Source organism: Schistocerca cancellata, chromosome 6 (assembly GCF_023864275.1).
Source record: "Schistocerca cancellata isolate TAMUIC-IGC-003103 chromosome 6, iqSchCanc2.1, whole genome shotgun sequence".
NCBI lineage: Eukaryota > Metazoa > Arthropoda > Insecta > Orthoptera > Acrididae > Schistocerca > Schistocerca cancellata.
In genome coordinates, this window is record NC_064631.1 from 41740717 (window position 1) to 41757219 (window position 16503).

At 45.3% G+C, this 16503-nt stretch overlaps 1 protein-coding gene across 1 annotated transcript in view; it reads left to right on the plus strand.

The window, feature by feature from the left end:
• The first annotated feature begins 6160 nt into the window (after nucleotides 1-6160).
• The window catches only part of LOC126088135 (uncharacterized), a 121615-nt gene continuing 111272 nt past the window's right edge, over nucleotides 6161-16503 (plus strand). Inside the window, exons 1-3 of the mRNA XM_049906252.1 lie at nucleotides 6161-6253; nucleotides 6362-6580; nucleotides 6704-7108. Coding sequence (XP_049762209.1) covers nucleotides 6199-6253; nucleotides 6362-6580; nucleotides 6704-7108 — 679 coding nt within the window. The 5' untranslated portion in view covers nucleotides 6161-6198. The remainder of the gene's footprint in view (nucleotides 6254-6361; nucleotides 6581-6703; nucleotides 7109-16503) is intronic.

Here is a 16503-nt window from a genome sequence, read left to right on the forward strand (position 1 = left end):
CCGATAACGCAACAGGTGGATCCTGAACACTACTGCGTCGGACATCATACCCTGCACTCGTCTCAAGAAACGCAACATATTCGGTGGGACGCAATATCCACATACCACATCACAACACGCTCAACACACCCCAAATCCATCCACCACAGATCCAGATTTTGTCCTGAAAGTTCTCCTGTCCAATAGCCTTGCCATAAAATTTTGTATAGGAAGTTATCTACATAAGATAACCCCTTCTATAATTAATCTAATACTTCTAAATATTGTTTGTGTCATAGCTGAAGCAAATTTTCTATACTAAGCGACCCAGTGGTGCCCATACAACAAAATTTAACATCAAACACATAATATACACACAATCCATACCAAAATAAGACAAGCACATGAAAAATAGGAAAATAAATACACACAACATAAAACAAATAATCACAAAACACAAATAAAACACTGCCTATACTAATACAAATAAACATCGCCAACAAATCACAAAAATCTAATCTAATTATACGCTACTTTGTTCCCTGCCGCGTTCTTCCGCTGCCGAGTGTGCCGCCCTAGTCATTCTTGTCTGTTTTGCGCAGTTTGCGTACGGCCAGAGTTCGCCGGACGTATTTCGATTATTTGTGCAGGTTCTGGATTACGGTCTTCACTCGCTCTCCAGTTCTGCACTGGTTGATCCCTTCCATTTTGATTGGCTGGGTTCCAGTTATTATTACCCTGATTCCACCTACGTTCCTGTGACGGAAAATTTTTGTCCTCTATTATCGCGCCCTGTGGGTTGTTTCCCCTATTGTTACCGTTACCGGCGTAGTTATTCCTCATCTGGTTTCTGTTTCTCTCTATATTCGCGCCTTGGCCTTCCTCATGCGGTTCCATTTGCTTCTTCTTCCCACGCACCTGCTGCTCGTTAAAGGCAAACTCCAGTTCCCTAAGAATGCCCTTAAATGCTTCTACTTCATTTCCGCATCTGCCAGCTAGCGTCTGCTGATATGTAAGTGGCAACTTCATATAGCATACGCGTATAATCTCCCCAGGGCTGCACGGTTCGTCCAGATACTGATTCTTTTTCAGCATGTTCTCAAAAAATTTCACAACACTTCGGAAACCTGAGCTCTCGAAGTCGCGTGTCATAAGGGTTTCTTGTTTAATTCTGTTTTGGGTCTCCTTTGACCAATATCTGCTCATAAATGCGTCGCGGAACTCTTGGTATGTTCTGCAACCTTTAGTAACACTACGCATATTTTCAGCTGATGCACCTTCCAAGTGCGCACACACAAAGTCAAGTTTGTACATTAACGGCCACTGTGGTGGTAACGTTAGATCAAACTGTCCAATGAACGTTTTTGGATGTGACGTATTATTATCATCCTTATAGTGGTGGAACTTGTGTACCGATAGAAAGTGTTTATAATCAAACTGTCTAGTTTCATCTTTCTGCGGTGGCGTTTCGATGTTTTCATGAACTACCTCCGTGTGCGCCTCCTGGATATCCTGAGGCTCTTGCAAGTGCGAGGTGGATCGTCTAAGCGGGTAGCAATTGCTTGCGCCAGTTGTTCTGCTACTGAACTCCGCCTCCGGCAAATCACTTACTACACGCGGTACCTCCGCACGTGTGACTCGCGGTTCATAGCTGCCCTGACGTTCTAACGGTATGGTTTCCAGCATGCGTGCTTCATTATCACGTCGGTACACAACACCTGTGACAGATACTGTGTCCCGTTGCCGTACTTCCGAGGTTACCTCTTCCATGGATACCGTCTGAATATCGGCTCCAGTTTGTCCTGTATTTGTAGAAGTTCTGTCGACTGACAGTGCCTCTACCCTGCTCTCGATTTGTCGTTTAAATTCGGCAAATTCTGCCATCAGTGGTGCCTCTCCAGCTTCCTCCTTCCTGCTCGAAGCGGTTTCCTCAATCTTTTTCACTCGTGTCTGCAGCTTATTTATAACAGTTTTGCCACCTTGGTCTTGTTCTCTGTGACCTCCTTCGTTTCTCTCGCTATTCTCTTGGCTCTCCGCGCAACTAATTTGGTCTCATTGGCAGTTCTTTTCGCTTCGGCTATCTCTCGCTCTAACTTCTCGCCCAACGCTTTTACTTCATCCTTCACACAGCAGCATACAGGAGTGTAGAAAGGAAACCCGTGGAAACCATACCGTTAGAACGTCAGGGCAGCTATGAACCGCGAGTCACACGTGCGGAGGTACCGCGTGTAGTAAGTGATTTGCCGGAGGCGGAGTTCAGTAGCAGAACAACTGGCGCAAGCAATTGCTACCCGCTTAGACGATCCACCTCGCACTTGCAAGAGCCTCAGGATATCCAGGAGGCGCACACGGAGGTAGTTCATGAAAACATCGAAACGCCACCGCAGAAAGATGAAACTAGACAGTCTGATTATAAACACTTTCTATCGGTACACAAGTTCCACCACTATAAGGATGATAATAATACGTCACATCCAAAAACGTTCATTGGACAGTTTGATCTAACGTTACCACCACAGTGGCCGTTAATGTACAAACTTGACTTTGTGTGTGCGCACTTGGAAGGTGCATCAGCTGAAAATATGCGTAGTGTTACTAAAGGTTGCAGAACATACCAAGAGTTCCGCGACGCATTTATGAGTAGATACTGGTCAAAGGAGACCCAAAACAGAATTAAACAAGAAACCCTTATGACACGCGACTTCGAGAGCTCAGGTTTCCGAAGTGTTGTGAAATGCTTTGAGAACATGCTGAAAAAGAATCAGTATCTGGACGAACCGTGCAGCCCTGGGGAGATTATACGCGTATGCTATATGAAGTTGCCACTTACATATCAGCAGACGCTAGCTGGCAGATGCGGAAATGAAGTAGAAGCATTTAAGGGCATTCTTAAGGAACTGGAGTTTGCCTTTAACGAGCAGCAGGTGCGTGAGAAGAAGAAGGAAATGGAACCGCATGAGGAAGGCCAAGGCGCGAATATAGAGAGAAACAGAAACCAGATGAGGAATAACTATGCCGGTAACGGTAACAATAGGGGAAACAACCCACAGGGCGCGATAATAGAGGACAAAAATTTTCCGTCACAGGAACGTAGGTGGAATCAGGGTAATAATAACTGGAACCCAGCCAATCAAAATGGAAGGGATCAACCAGTGCAGAACTGGAGAGCGAGTGAAGACCGTAATCCAGAACCTGCACAAATAATCGAAATACGTCCGGCGAACCCTGGCCGTACGCAAACTGCGCAAAACAGACAAGAATGACTAGGGCGGCACACTCGGCAGCGGAAGAACGCGGCAGGGAACAAAGTAGCGTATAATTAGATTAGATTTTTGTGATTTGTTGGCGATGTTTATTTGTATTAGTATAGGCAGTGTTTTATTTGTGTTTTGTGATTATTTGTTTTATGTTGTGTGTATTTATTTTCCTATTTTTCATGTGCTTGTCTTATTTTGGTATGGATTGTGTGTATATTATGTGTTTGATGTTAAATTTTGTTGTATGGGGACCACTGGGTCGCTTAGTATAGAAAATTTGCTTCAGCTATGACACAAACAATATTTAGAAGTATTAGATTAATTATAGAAGGGGTTATCTTATGTAGATAACTTCCTATACAAAATTTTATGGCAAGGCTATTGGACAGGAGAACTTTCAGGACAAAATCTGGATCTGTGGTGGATGGATTTGGGGTGTGTTGAGCGTGTTGTGATGTGGTATGTGGATATTGCGTCCCACCGAATGTGTTGCGCTTCTTGAGACAAGTGCAGGGTATGATGTCCGACGCGGTAGTGTTCAGGATCCACCCGTTGCGTTATCGGCATATGGCGATTGTGGGTGTTTCGGGTGATAATTATGAGGTGGTCTGTCCGACGCAGTAGTGTTAGAGACGCACCTGTAATCTCAATTGTGTTGATAGTGTGAGTACGGTGATCAAAACGATTAGCCGGTGGCAAGTCAATCGAAATTAGGCGATAGGGACGCACCAAACATGGATAATTCGTAATGGGTGCGATGAGGATGTTGTGTGAAAAGGCGAGTTTTGAGCCGTCATAGAAAGACGTAAATCAGGTGGTTGGTCGCACGCAATAGCGTGATCGACAGAGCTTATTGATGACTTGGGCCGTAGGAGTGTTGTAGAGACGTATTAGCGACGCTAGCCGAGTCTGGTCTTAACTATTTGAGTTAAGCAGAGACGCTAAAACAACACGCCAGTCAGTTTAAAGGATGATACTGAAGGTCACCACAAAAGATAGATGCTCTCAAGTCCAGCTATGAACCTTGACCACTGTCACTGATTTTTACTTGCTGTAACGTGCAGAACTAACTCTTGTTTTGTTCAACAGATAAGCATGACGTTGAATTGAGCCTACCGTTACAGACAGAAGCAGACTAGGAGCGGAAGACCAATGCGATAACCAGTCAAACAAGCACAACATCAAAGGGGTATCGGAGAAATTCGGAGTTACAGTAACCTACAATAATGTGCAACAAATGTTTTTAATTGTTCACAGATAATAGCAGCAACTGAGCGACGCCAGGGAAAGGAGTTTACTGGAAAAGGTCACGGCATGTAGTAGTAGCATGTTGACGTCAACTGTAGAAAGTAGAAATAGAGAAATTATTAGTTAGAGACCATGTGGTGATGGGATGACTAAATTAATAAACGTTTATTTTATCCACAGGAACAGACCATCATGTTTGTTTTTATAATTTTTTTATGAAAATTTTGTTTAAAAAATGTATTTCTGTAAAATAATTATAATGTATTGTACGTGATGACGTAAGAGGAAGTGGCTTAGGCAATAAGTAATCATGTATAAAATATCGTATTCTTAGTGAGTGCAGTTACACTTTGTGGCGGTGACTGACCAGCTGACGACGAGCGGGACAGCAGACGAGAACCACGAGGGAACTTCGTCCACATGAGCACGTTTGCTGCTGCTGCTGTCACTGGCGGTTCGTGATCGTTTCATTTTTACACGTTTAATTACGAAGACGTGACAAGTATTGGATGAATGAAGTATACGAGCAGTGTGAGAGTGAGGTAGGTCGTGCATTGATTTATATAGGTCCTGCCTAGCGCGTGTATGTATGCGCGGGGTTGCGATATAGAGAGAGATGGCGCTAACTCTCTCTCTATGTCACAACCCCGCGCCGGTAATAAAGACTAGAGAGTCAACACGTGCCGGATACACTGCGTGCGACCTTGTTGTTGTCAACTAACGATGCTTTGGAATGGTGGCGGTGTTATCAAAACAGTTCATAATGTCTCTGACGTCAAGGCCGCCATCATGGATAATGGTACTTTGGAATGGCACTGGCCTTGTTACAATACTGTAGTATTAGTCGACAACAACAAGGTCGCACGCAATGTATCCGGCACGTGTTGCCTCTTTAGTCTTTATTACCGTAGCGGGTTGTGACATAGAGAGAGTCCATTCCAAAGCATCGTTAGTCGACAACAACAAGGTCGCACGCAATGTATCCGGCACGTGTTGACTCTCTAGTCTTTATTACCGGCGCGGGGTTGTGACATAGAGAGAGAGTTAGCGCCATCTCTCTCTATATCGCAACCCCGCGCATACATACACGCGCTAGGCAGGACCTATATAAATCAATGCACGACCTACCTCACTCTCACACTGCTCGTATACTTCATTCATTCAATACTTGTCACGTCTTCGTAATTAAACGTGTAAAAATGAAACGATCATGAACCGCCAGTGACAGCAGCAGCAGCAAACGTGCTCATGTGGACGAAGTTCCATTCCCTGGTAAGTACATTTTCAGTATTCTGATATCTACACCCTTTAACTCTGTGTATGAGTGCTACATATCTTTTATAATGCTCTCTATAAAGATCGCTCCTCCACTTGTTCTGTGTGTGTTCCGGCTTACGTTTTTTACCCTTTTGAATCTCTCTCTCTATAAAAATTGCTTATCCACGCCTTTTTTTTTACCTCTAACTTGGGTGTCTGAATCTTTTATTTTAACTGTTACATTTGTTTTGTACTGCTCTCTATAAATATTGTTCATCCACGTGTTGTATGTTACGTGTTATACCCATTTTCGATCTCTCTCTGTAAAGTTTACTAAGTCTTTTAACGGATTCTAGTCCGCTTATTTCTCTATCACTTAACTGAAAGCACACTTCCCTTTCCATATGCGATATTATATTCAGTCTTCTCCATCTTTCCAGATTTCTTCCAGCAAATCATGGCTGATCTAGACATCCAGATCGAGATGGAAAGGGCTCAAGCGCAGCTCGAATGTAAGTACATTTATAATACAATCATACTTCTTAATTAATTTCATCTAATATATACCCGTTTCCTGATTGTATACATTTAGTCCTCATAAGGCGGTCTTTTCTTTGTAGATGCGCCTAATTCAGCATTCGGTTCAACCACCCAAAACGTTCAAGGAGGCGGCGGTAGCGTTCAAACGGCGCCCGCCACACAGGACACTCAGTCTTTAGAGGAGGAGGAGACCAACCTGCCTGACCCGTTTGAGGAGGAGATCAACCTACCTGAGTGGTTTGAGGATCTACTTGATTTTGGCAATGAGTTGCTCAAACCATGGAGTCAGAGCGGAGAAGGTGAATAATTTTGAACATTAACATTCCTTCACATAACCATCATTATCTACTCTTATTGTTATTATTTATCGCTCTTTTAAATATAAATCACTAAATTAATTTTTTTCCTTATTTATCTTACAGGTATATCACACGGCGTAGGCCGTGTTCCTAGAGAGGTGGTTGCGGGGGCGGGACTCGGGCGCACCGAACCGCAAAGACACGCCGCGCCTTGCGTAGCCCCTATAAGGGCTTCGCGGGAGGCGGATGCAGAACACGCACCAGCTCCTCCCCCAGCGCTGTCGCAACCGTTTGGCTGCGCAGCCCGTCCGCCGTCGCCACAGCCTGGCCCTTCAAACCGGCTGTCACCCCCTCCTCCTCTAGAAGCAGCAGCTCGCCGCCGCCGCCCACGCAAGGTATGCGTTTCGAGACGTATACCTCTCCCCGCAAATGATGATGATTACGATCACCCATCACCAGCCCATTCATCTATCGGGTGGACTCCTAGTTGTAGCAACAGTAATAATAGTAATTTCCTTATGGCTAGCGGTAGTTCTCTCCCCCGTCCTATCGATAGCGAATTCGATCAGAATAACGGCGTAATGACTCCCTTAGAATACTCAGCAGTTGCTAGAGCGTTTGAGGGGCGAATCTCTTTCACCAGAATTGAGAATCCAGGCGGGAGGTATCGCGATCCTGTAAGGTTTTTGGAGGCTTGCCTCCCCGTCTTGGAGACCGAACTCCTCAAACTCTTAGAAGATCCGGAATTTAACGCCTTTAAATGCAGTGCTGTGTTATGCTGTGAACTGAGTCACCCCCCTAAACATCAAGGTGACGCAGAGACGGCTACTCTGCATTATATATGGGGTGACAATGGCGTTATTTCTCGGAGCACATCGATTGCTGAGTGGTATCGAGAATCCACCTTGAGCGCTATTATAGCCCGATTTTCCGAGATGGATGTACGTGGATCCGCTAAAGCGCTCAGCAGTATACCACACCTCGACATCCGTATACATGTCTATGACCCAATGAATGGAGGGTCCAGTTATATTAAACTCCCTATAGATATTGAGAAAAAGCAAGCATGCATTAATGTTCAAAATAAGTATGATAATGCGTGTTTTGCATGGTCAGTCCTGGCTTGCGAGAGAAATTACAATTACAAACATCATCCCGAGCGTCCCAGCAGTTACAAAGTCAAAGATATTAAGAGACAGTATAACTTTGACGGAATAGAGTTCCCTTTAAGAATCCAGGACATACCTAAGTTTGAGGCTCAGAATACCGCAATATCGGTCCACGTTTATGGCCTGGAGAAGAAAAGCAAGTCAGATGAGCAGAACAAGCATACAGTAGTAGGCCCCCTCCATTTCTCAAAATTTGCAGGTGAGCGAGAGTTGCATGTCAACATGCTGCTCTTCTCCGAACGTGATAATTATCACTACGTCTGGATCAAAGACATGTCCCGACTCATTTCCTCCCAGTTAAGTAAAAATGATCATAAACAACATATTTGTATAAGGTGTTTGAATTATTTTTCATCTCAAGAGTTATTAGCAACACATCTATTAGATTGTGCATGCAAGGACCCGGTACGTGTTGTTATGCCCACTGAGGAAAATAACTTCATTAAATTTAAAAATGCTCACCACCAGCAGCGTTGTCCTTTTGTTGTGTACGCCGATTTTGAATGCTTGCTGGCTCCTATTACTTGTTGTGAAGGGAACCCCTTAGCCTCACACACAACCTTCACACAAAAACACGTACCTTATGCGGCGGCGTTCCAAGTTGTATGCGCATATGATTGTAAATTTAATAGCTATCAGTCTTATGTAGGGAACGACCCGGCGGTTTGGCTTCTCACAGAGCTTGAAAAACTTTCTTGGCAAGTTCACAAGCTCTACAGCATCAATATTCCCATGACCAAATCAAAGGAAAATGACGACTTGTATGAACACTGCTGGAGGTTACGATAATGAATAATATACCTCTGCTTATCCCCAACAGTGGCCATCAGTTTAGGGATGCTGCTTCCTCGTGGAATTTGTTGCTCTGGACATAACGGCAAGTCGCTTGTCTCTCCATGCAAATTATTAGGGTACGCGATGTCTGCCTCAAGCACATACCCTACATCAGAATCGGCCGCAAGACCCATTATCTGTCCACCTAATCCCTTCAATTCGTCTTCAGGCACCCATTGGAACCCGGCAACCGGCAGCGGTTGCTTCATAGCATGCCCATATAAATTGTTAACATCTAAGTACAAAATGTAACTAGAATCAAGGGATGCGTTGTACTCGACACCCATCCGCGGATTGTTTGCCCTGGCGTGTCTGTGAACACATTGACAAAGTCCACCGCGGATCCCTCGCTCAAAAAATAGAAGCACTGAAGCATCAGTCAAAAGTTCAATGTTGCAATCCGTTTTTTTGAGCATAGCGTCCCAGGACAACCCAGGTGCCGTGTAATAAAAGGCAGGGTCCAGAGAGTACGTGGTCATACACACACTCCGGAACTTTTCGAAAACATCTGCAAGCAAACGAACGTCCGTGTCCATGTATAACCTTGCATATTCTCCCAAATTGGGGATGTTGAATTCCTGCCAGACATTAACGGCATGCTCATAATCTGTGATAGTTATGGTATCGCCAGTGAGAGTACTGGTAAAAGAAGTTATGTCGGGAAGCCTGGTTTCATTGAGTTTTGCCATACTATCAAGATACTCGTACGGAAAACCTCCTTTCCTCGTCGCAAGTTGAAACTTTTCCTCATCGGTAAATGCAGATCGAGTGATATGCATATCATTCCGAGGTAAAGTCTCAACCAGTTTCTGCAGCGAAGTTTGCATAAATCGTAGAGAGTCAAGGAAGCGGAGCGTAATTTTCGGCGTAATTCGTTTTGAAAAAGAAATGTATTTTTCAACACTTTCAGGCAGGATATTGACCTGATTGTTCTTCATACCGAACTTACACAAGTGCTCAACGAGAAAATGAGCGTCATACCCGCTCAGATTATGAAAAAAGACGGGTATGTGTGTAGGTAACTGATACTTCAAGTTGCATGCATTGTGGGCTGCACAGCGGAACTTCCCCGTAAGATGACAATGGTCTCTACGAGGAGTCTCCGCTTTTCCATCTAAGACCAGCCCGCAAATATGACAATTAACAGCCTTTTCATACAAGTCATCATTTTCCTTTGATTTGGTCATGGGAATATTGATGCTGTAGAGCTTGTGAACTTGCCAAGAAAGTTTTTCAAGCTCTGTGAGAAGCCAAACCGCCGGGTCGTTCCCTACATAAGACTGATAGCTATTAAATTTACAATCATATGCGCATACAACTTGGAACGCCGCCGCATAAGGTACGTGTTTTTGTGTGAAGGTTGTGTGTGAGGCTAAGGGGTTCCCTTCACAACGAGTAATAGGAGCCAGCAAGCATTCAAAATCGACGTACACAACAAAAGGACAACGCTGCTGGTGGTGAGCATTTTTAAATTTAATGAAGTTATTTTCCTCAGTGGGCATAACAACACGTACCGGGTCCTTGCATGCACACTCTAATAGATGTGTTGCTAATAACTCTTGAGATGAAAAATAATTCAAACACCTTATACAAATATGTTGTTTATGATCATTTTTACTTAACTGGGAGGAAATGAGTCGGGACATGTCTTTGATCCAGACGTAGTGATAATTATCACGTTCGGAGAAGAGCAGCATGTTGACATGCAACTCTCGCTCACCTGCAAATTTTGAGAAATGGAGGGGGCCTACTACTGTATGCTTGTTCTGCTCATCTGACTTGCTTTTCTTCTCCAGGCCATAAACGTGGACCGATATTGCGGTATTCTGAGCCTCAAACTTAGGTATGTCCTGGATTCTTAAAGGGAACTCTATTCCGTCAAAGTTATACTGTCTCTTAATATCTTTGACTTTGTAACTGCTGGGACGCTCGGGATGATGTTTGTAATTGTAATTTCTCTCGCAAGCCAGGACTGACCATGCAAAACACGCATTATCATACTTATTTTGAACATTAATGCATGCTTGCTTTTTCTCAATATCTATAGGGAGTTTAATATAACTGGACCCTCCATTCATTGGATCATAGACATGTATACGGATGTCGAGGTGTGGTATACTGCTGAGCGCTTTAGCGGATCCACGTACATCCATCTCGGAAAATCGGGCCATAATAGCGCTCAAGGTGGATTCTCGATACCACTCAGCAATCGATGTGCTCCGAGAAATAACGCCATTGTCACCCCATATATAATGCAGAGTAGCCGTCTCTGCGTCACCTTGATGTTTAGGGGGGTGACTCAGTTCACAGCATAACACAGCACTGCATTTAAAGGCGTTAAATTCCGGATCTTCTAAGAGTTTGAGGAGTTCGGTCTCCAAGACGGGGATGCACGCCTCCAAAAACCTTACAGGATCGCGATACCTCCCGCCTGGATTCTCAATTCTGGTGAAAGAGATTCGCCCCTCAAACGCTCTAGCAACTGCTGAGTATTCTAAGGGAGTCATTACGCCGTTATTCTGATCGAATTCGTTATCGATAGGACGGGGGAGAGAACTACCGCTAGCCATAAGGAAATTACTATTATTACTGTTGCTACAACTAGGAGTCCACCCGATAGATGAATGGGCTGGTGATGGGTGATCGTAATCATTATCATTTGCGGGGAGAGGTATACGTCTCGAAACGCATACCTTGCGTGGGCGGCGGCGGCGGCGGCGAGCTGCTGCTTCTAGAGGAGGAGGGGGTGACAGCCGGTTTGAAGGGCCAGGCTGCGACGGCGGACGGGCTGCGCAGCCAAACGGTTGCGACAGCGCTGGGGGAGGAGCTGGCGCGTGTTCTGCATCCGTCTCCCGCGAAGCCCTTATAGGGGCTACGCAAGGCGCGGCGTGTCTTTGCGGTTCGGTGCGCCTGAGTCCCGCCCCCGCAACCACCTCTCTAGGAACATGGCCTACGCCGTGTGATATACCTGTAAGATAAATAAGGAAAAAAATTAATTTAGTGATTTATATTTAAAAGAGCGATAAATAATAACAATAAGAGTAGATAATGATGGTTATGTGAAGCAATGTTAATGTTCAAAATTATTCACCTTCTCCGCTCTGACTCCATGGTTTGAGCAACTCATTGCCAAAATCAAGTAGATCCTCAAACCACTCAGGTAGGTTGATCTCCTCCTCAAACGGGTCAGGCAGGTTGGTCTCCTCCTCCTCTAAAGACTGAGTGTCCTGTGTGGCGGGCGCCGTTTGAACGCTACCGCCGCCTCCTTGAACGTTTTGGGTGGTTGAACCAAATGCTTAATTAGGCGCATCTACAAAGAAAAGACCGGCTTATGAGGACTAAATGTGTACAATCAGGAAACGGGTATATATTAGATGAAATTAATTAAGTTTAAGAAGTATGATTATGTCACAACCCCGCGTCGGTAATAAAGACTACAGAGTCAACACGTGCCGGATACACTGCGTGCGAACCTTGTTGTTGTCAACTAACGATGCTTAGGAATGGACTCTCTCTATGTCACAACCCACTACGGTAATAAAGACTAGAGAGGCAACACGTGCCTGCCGGATACACTGCGTGCAACCTTGTTGTTGTTGACTAACGATGCTTTGGAATGGTGACGGTGTTATCAAAACAGTTCATAATGACTCTGACGTCAATTCCGCCATCGTGGATAATGGTACTTTGGAATGGCACTGGCCTTGTTACAATACTGGCGTGGGCTTCGTGTCTATCTTGGCCACTATACTACGTTCACTATGCTGTTTGTAGTAGGTTACCCACACTCCTATTTTTTTTATTCATTAGAAACCTGCTCCTACATTACCTCTATTTGATTTTGTATTTATAACTCTGTATTCACCTGACCAGAAGTCTTGTTCCTCCTGCCACCGAACTTCACTAATTCCCACAATATCTAACTTTAACCTATCCATTTCCCTTTTTAAATTTTCTAACCTACCTGCCCGATTAAGGGATCTGACATTCCACGCTCCGATCCGTAGAACGCCAGTTTTTTTTCTCCTGATAACGACGTCCTCTTGAGTAGTCCCCTCCCGGAGATCCGAATGGGGGACTATTTTACCTCCGGAATATTTTACCCAAGAGGACGCCATCATCATTTAACCATACAGTAAAGCTGCATGCCCTCAGGAACAATTACGGCTGCCTTCAGCCATTCGCAGTACCAGCACAGCAAGGCCGTTTTGGTTAGTGTTACAAGGCCAGATCAGTCGATCATCCAGACTGTTGCCCCTGCAACTACTGGAAAGGCTGCTGCCCGTCTTCAGGAACCATACGTTTGTCTGGCCTCTCAACAGATACCCCTCCGTTGTGGTTGCACCTACAGTACAGCTATCTGTATCATTGAGGCACGCAAGCCTCCCCACCAATGGCAAGGTCCATGGTTCATTGGGGGGGGGGGGGGGCTAATATTGTATGTTTTCGAAAATACGCTCCTGGAAATGGAAAAAAGAACACATTGACACCGGTGTGTCAGACCCACCATACTTGCTCCGGACACTACGAGAGGGCTGTACAAGCAATGATCACACGCACGGCACAGCGGACACACCAGGAACCGCGGTGTTGGCCGTCGAATGGCGCTAGCTGCGCAGCATTTGTGCACCGCCGCCGTCAGTGTCAGCCAGTTTGCCGTGGCATACGGAGCTCCATCGCAGTCTTTAACACTGGTAGCATTCCGCGACAGCGTGGACGTGAACCGTATGTGCAGTTGACGGACTTTGAGCGAGGGCGTATAGTGGGCATGCGGGAGGCCGGGTGGACGTACCGCCGAATTGCTCAACACGTGGGGCGTGAGGTCTCCACAGTACATCGATGTTGTCGCCAGTGGTCGGCGGAAGGTGCACGTGCCCGTCGACCTGGGACCGGACCGCAGCGACGCACGGATGCACGCCAAGACCGTAGGATCCTACGCAGTGCCGTAGGGGACCGCACCGCCACTTCCCAGCAAGTTAGGGACACTGTTGCTCCTGGGGTATCGGCGAGGACCATTCGCAACCGTCTCCATGAAGCTGGGCTACGGTCCCGCACACCGTTAGGCCGTCTTCCGCTCACGCCCCAACATCGTGCAGCCCGCCTCCAGTGGTGTAGCGACAGGCGTGAATGGAGGGACGAATGGCGACGTGTCGTCTTCAGCGATGAGAGTCGCTTCTGCCTTGGTGCCAATGATGGTCGTATGCGTGTTTGGCGCCGTGCAGGTGAGCGCCACAATCAGGACTGCATACGACCGAGGCACACAGGGCCAACACCCGGCAACATGGTGTGGGGAGCGATCTCCTACACTGGCCGTACACCACTGGTGATCGTCGACACTGAATAGTGCACGGTACATCCAAACCGTCATCGAACCCATCGTTCTACCATTCCTAGACCGGCAAGGGAACGTGCTGTTCCAACAGGACAATGCACGTCCGCATGTATCCCGTGCCACCCAACGTGCTCTAGAAGGTGTAAGTCAACTACCCTTGCCAGCAAGATCTCCGGATCTGTCCCCCATTGAGCATGTTTGGGACTGGATGAAGCGTCGTCTCACGCGGTCTGCACGTCCAGCAGGAACGCTGGTCCAACTGAGGCGCCAGGTGGAAATGGCATGGCAAGCCGTTCCACAGGACTACATCCAGCATCTCTACGATCGTCCCCATGGGAGAATAGCAGCCTGCATTGCTGCGAAAGGTGGATATACACTGTACTAGTGCCGACATTGTGCATGCTCTGTTGCCTGTGTCTATGTGCCTGTGGTTCTGTCAGTGTGATCATGTGATGTATCTGACCCCAGGAATGTGTCAATAAAGTTTCCCCTTCCTGGGACAATGAATTCACGGTGTTCTTATTTCAATTTCCAGGAGTGTATTTTAAATACCTTTTACACTGAATTAATTAAATAAAACTGAAATACTATAATTGCACATAGAAACCCGAATTACAGTGTAATACATGAACACGAGCCAGGTGCTTTGTTGACTGAACCTGTGACCAAGAGGCATTATTGTTTAAGACATTGAAATAATAAAAAAAAAGGAATTTTTTACCTTCATATATATTGACGAAAAGTACACTCTAGTCCATCAAAGCAATATGACAACATCTGAACAAGCACTCTCCATGGGATATTCTCAACAACGACACGCTACTGCAACATCTCCACAAGCACTCTCTACCACCGCCTCTCGACAAGAACTCTTACGACGACTTCACCACAACCACTGCCTACCACCGCTTCTGAACAACTACTCTCCACGACGACTTCACGACAAGAACTGCCTACCACCACTTCTGAACAACTACTGCCTGTGGAGGCGGCTGAATAATACTCTCTGGTGCAATCTCTGGCGCTGTGACTCAGTGTAGCCACCTTTCATATGCCCCTCCTCCACGGGCTAGAATTTGATGGTATTTTTGCCAGCATTGGTGGTGAAAATACCACCAAATTCGTCCAAAAAATACAGACAAAAGTTAAAAAGTAATATTAATAGGTGAATACCACATAACTAAATAAATTTTGGGTTTGCACTGACCTTTCAATAACGTAATATATAAAATACAGTAAGGAATACAAATGCTTGCATACATATTATTTTACATAATAGTTTACATAAGTATTATACAATCAATGGCACCAGAAATGATGAACAGGTGCAGGTAAGAATCTCATAACATTTCATAAACAGTAAACACACAAAAAATCAGTTTATACAAATATTCACATAAAACCCTTTCAATAGTTCAATAAACAAGTAGGACTCCTCAGAGTAGTTGACAGTTCCAACAGTAGCACCCAGCAAGGATCAACAGGTGCAAATAGCAGTCTCATAACATTTCATCAGCAGTATTTAAACAGCTTCAACAGTGGCACCCAGTAATGTTGAACAGGTGCAGACACCAACAAGTGACATCATTTCAGTAGAAGAAGTCCATCAGTGGCACCCAGCAATGTTGAACAGGTGCAGACACCAACAAGTCACATTATTTCAGTAGAAGCCGTTCCAGTAGTGGCACCCAGCAATGTTAAACGGGTGCAGACAGCAACAAGTGACATTATTTCAGTAGAAGCAATTCCAGTAGTGGCACCCAGCAATGTTAAACAGGTGCAGACAGCAACAAGTCACATTATTTCAGTAGAAGCAGTTCCATTAGTGGCACCCAGTGATGTTGAACAGGTGCAGACACCAATGTTGAGCAGGTGCAGACAGCAACAAGTGACATTATTTCAGTAGAAGCAGTTCCATCAGTGGCACCCAGTAATGTTGAACAGGTGCAGACACCAACAAGTGACATTATTTCAGCAGAAGCAGTCCATCAATGGCACCCAGCAATGTTGAACAGGTGCAGACACCAATGTTGAGCAGGTGCAGACAGCAACAAGTGATATTATTTCAGTAGAAGCAGTTCCATCAGTGGCACCCAGTAATGTTGAACAGGTGCAGACACCAACAAGTGACATTACTTCAGCAGAAGCAGTCCATCAGTGGCACCCAGCAATGTTGAACAGGTGCAGACACCAATGTTGAGCAGGTCCAGACACCAACAAGTGATATTATTTCAGTAGAAGCAGTCCATCAGTGGCACCCAGTAATGTTGAGCAGATGCAAACACCAACAAGTGACATTATGTCAGTAGAAACAGTTCCATCAGTGGCACCCAGTAATGTTGAGCAGGTGCAGGTAACAGTCCATAATATTTACTACCACTAATTAGACAGTTCATCAAAGTTCATTAGCACAAATTAAACATCTCCTAGTGGCACCCTTCATGTTGAACAACTGTACGTAACAGTCCATAATATTCACTATCACTAATTAGACAGTTCATCAGAGCTCATCAGCAGAAATTAAACATTTCCAAGTGGCACCCAGCAATGTTGAATAGGTGCAAGCACGAACAACAGTTTGAATGCAC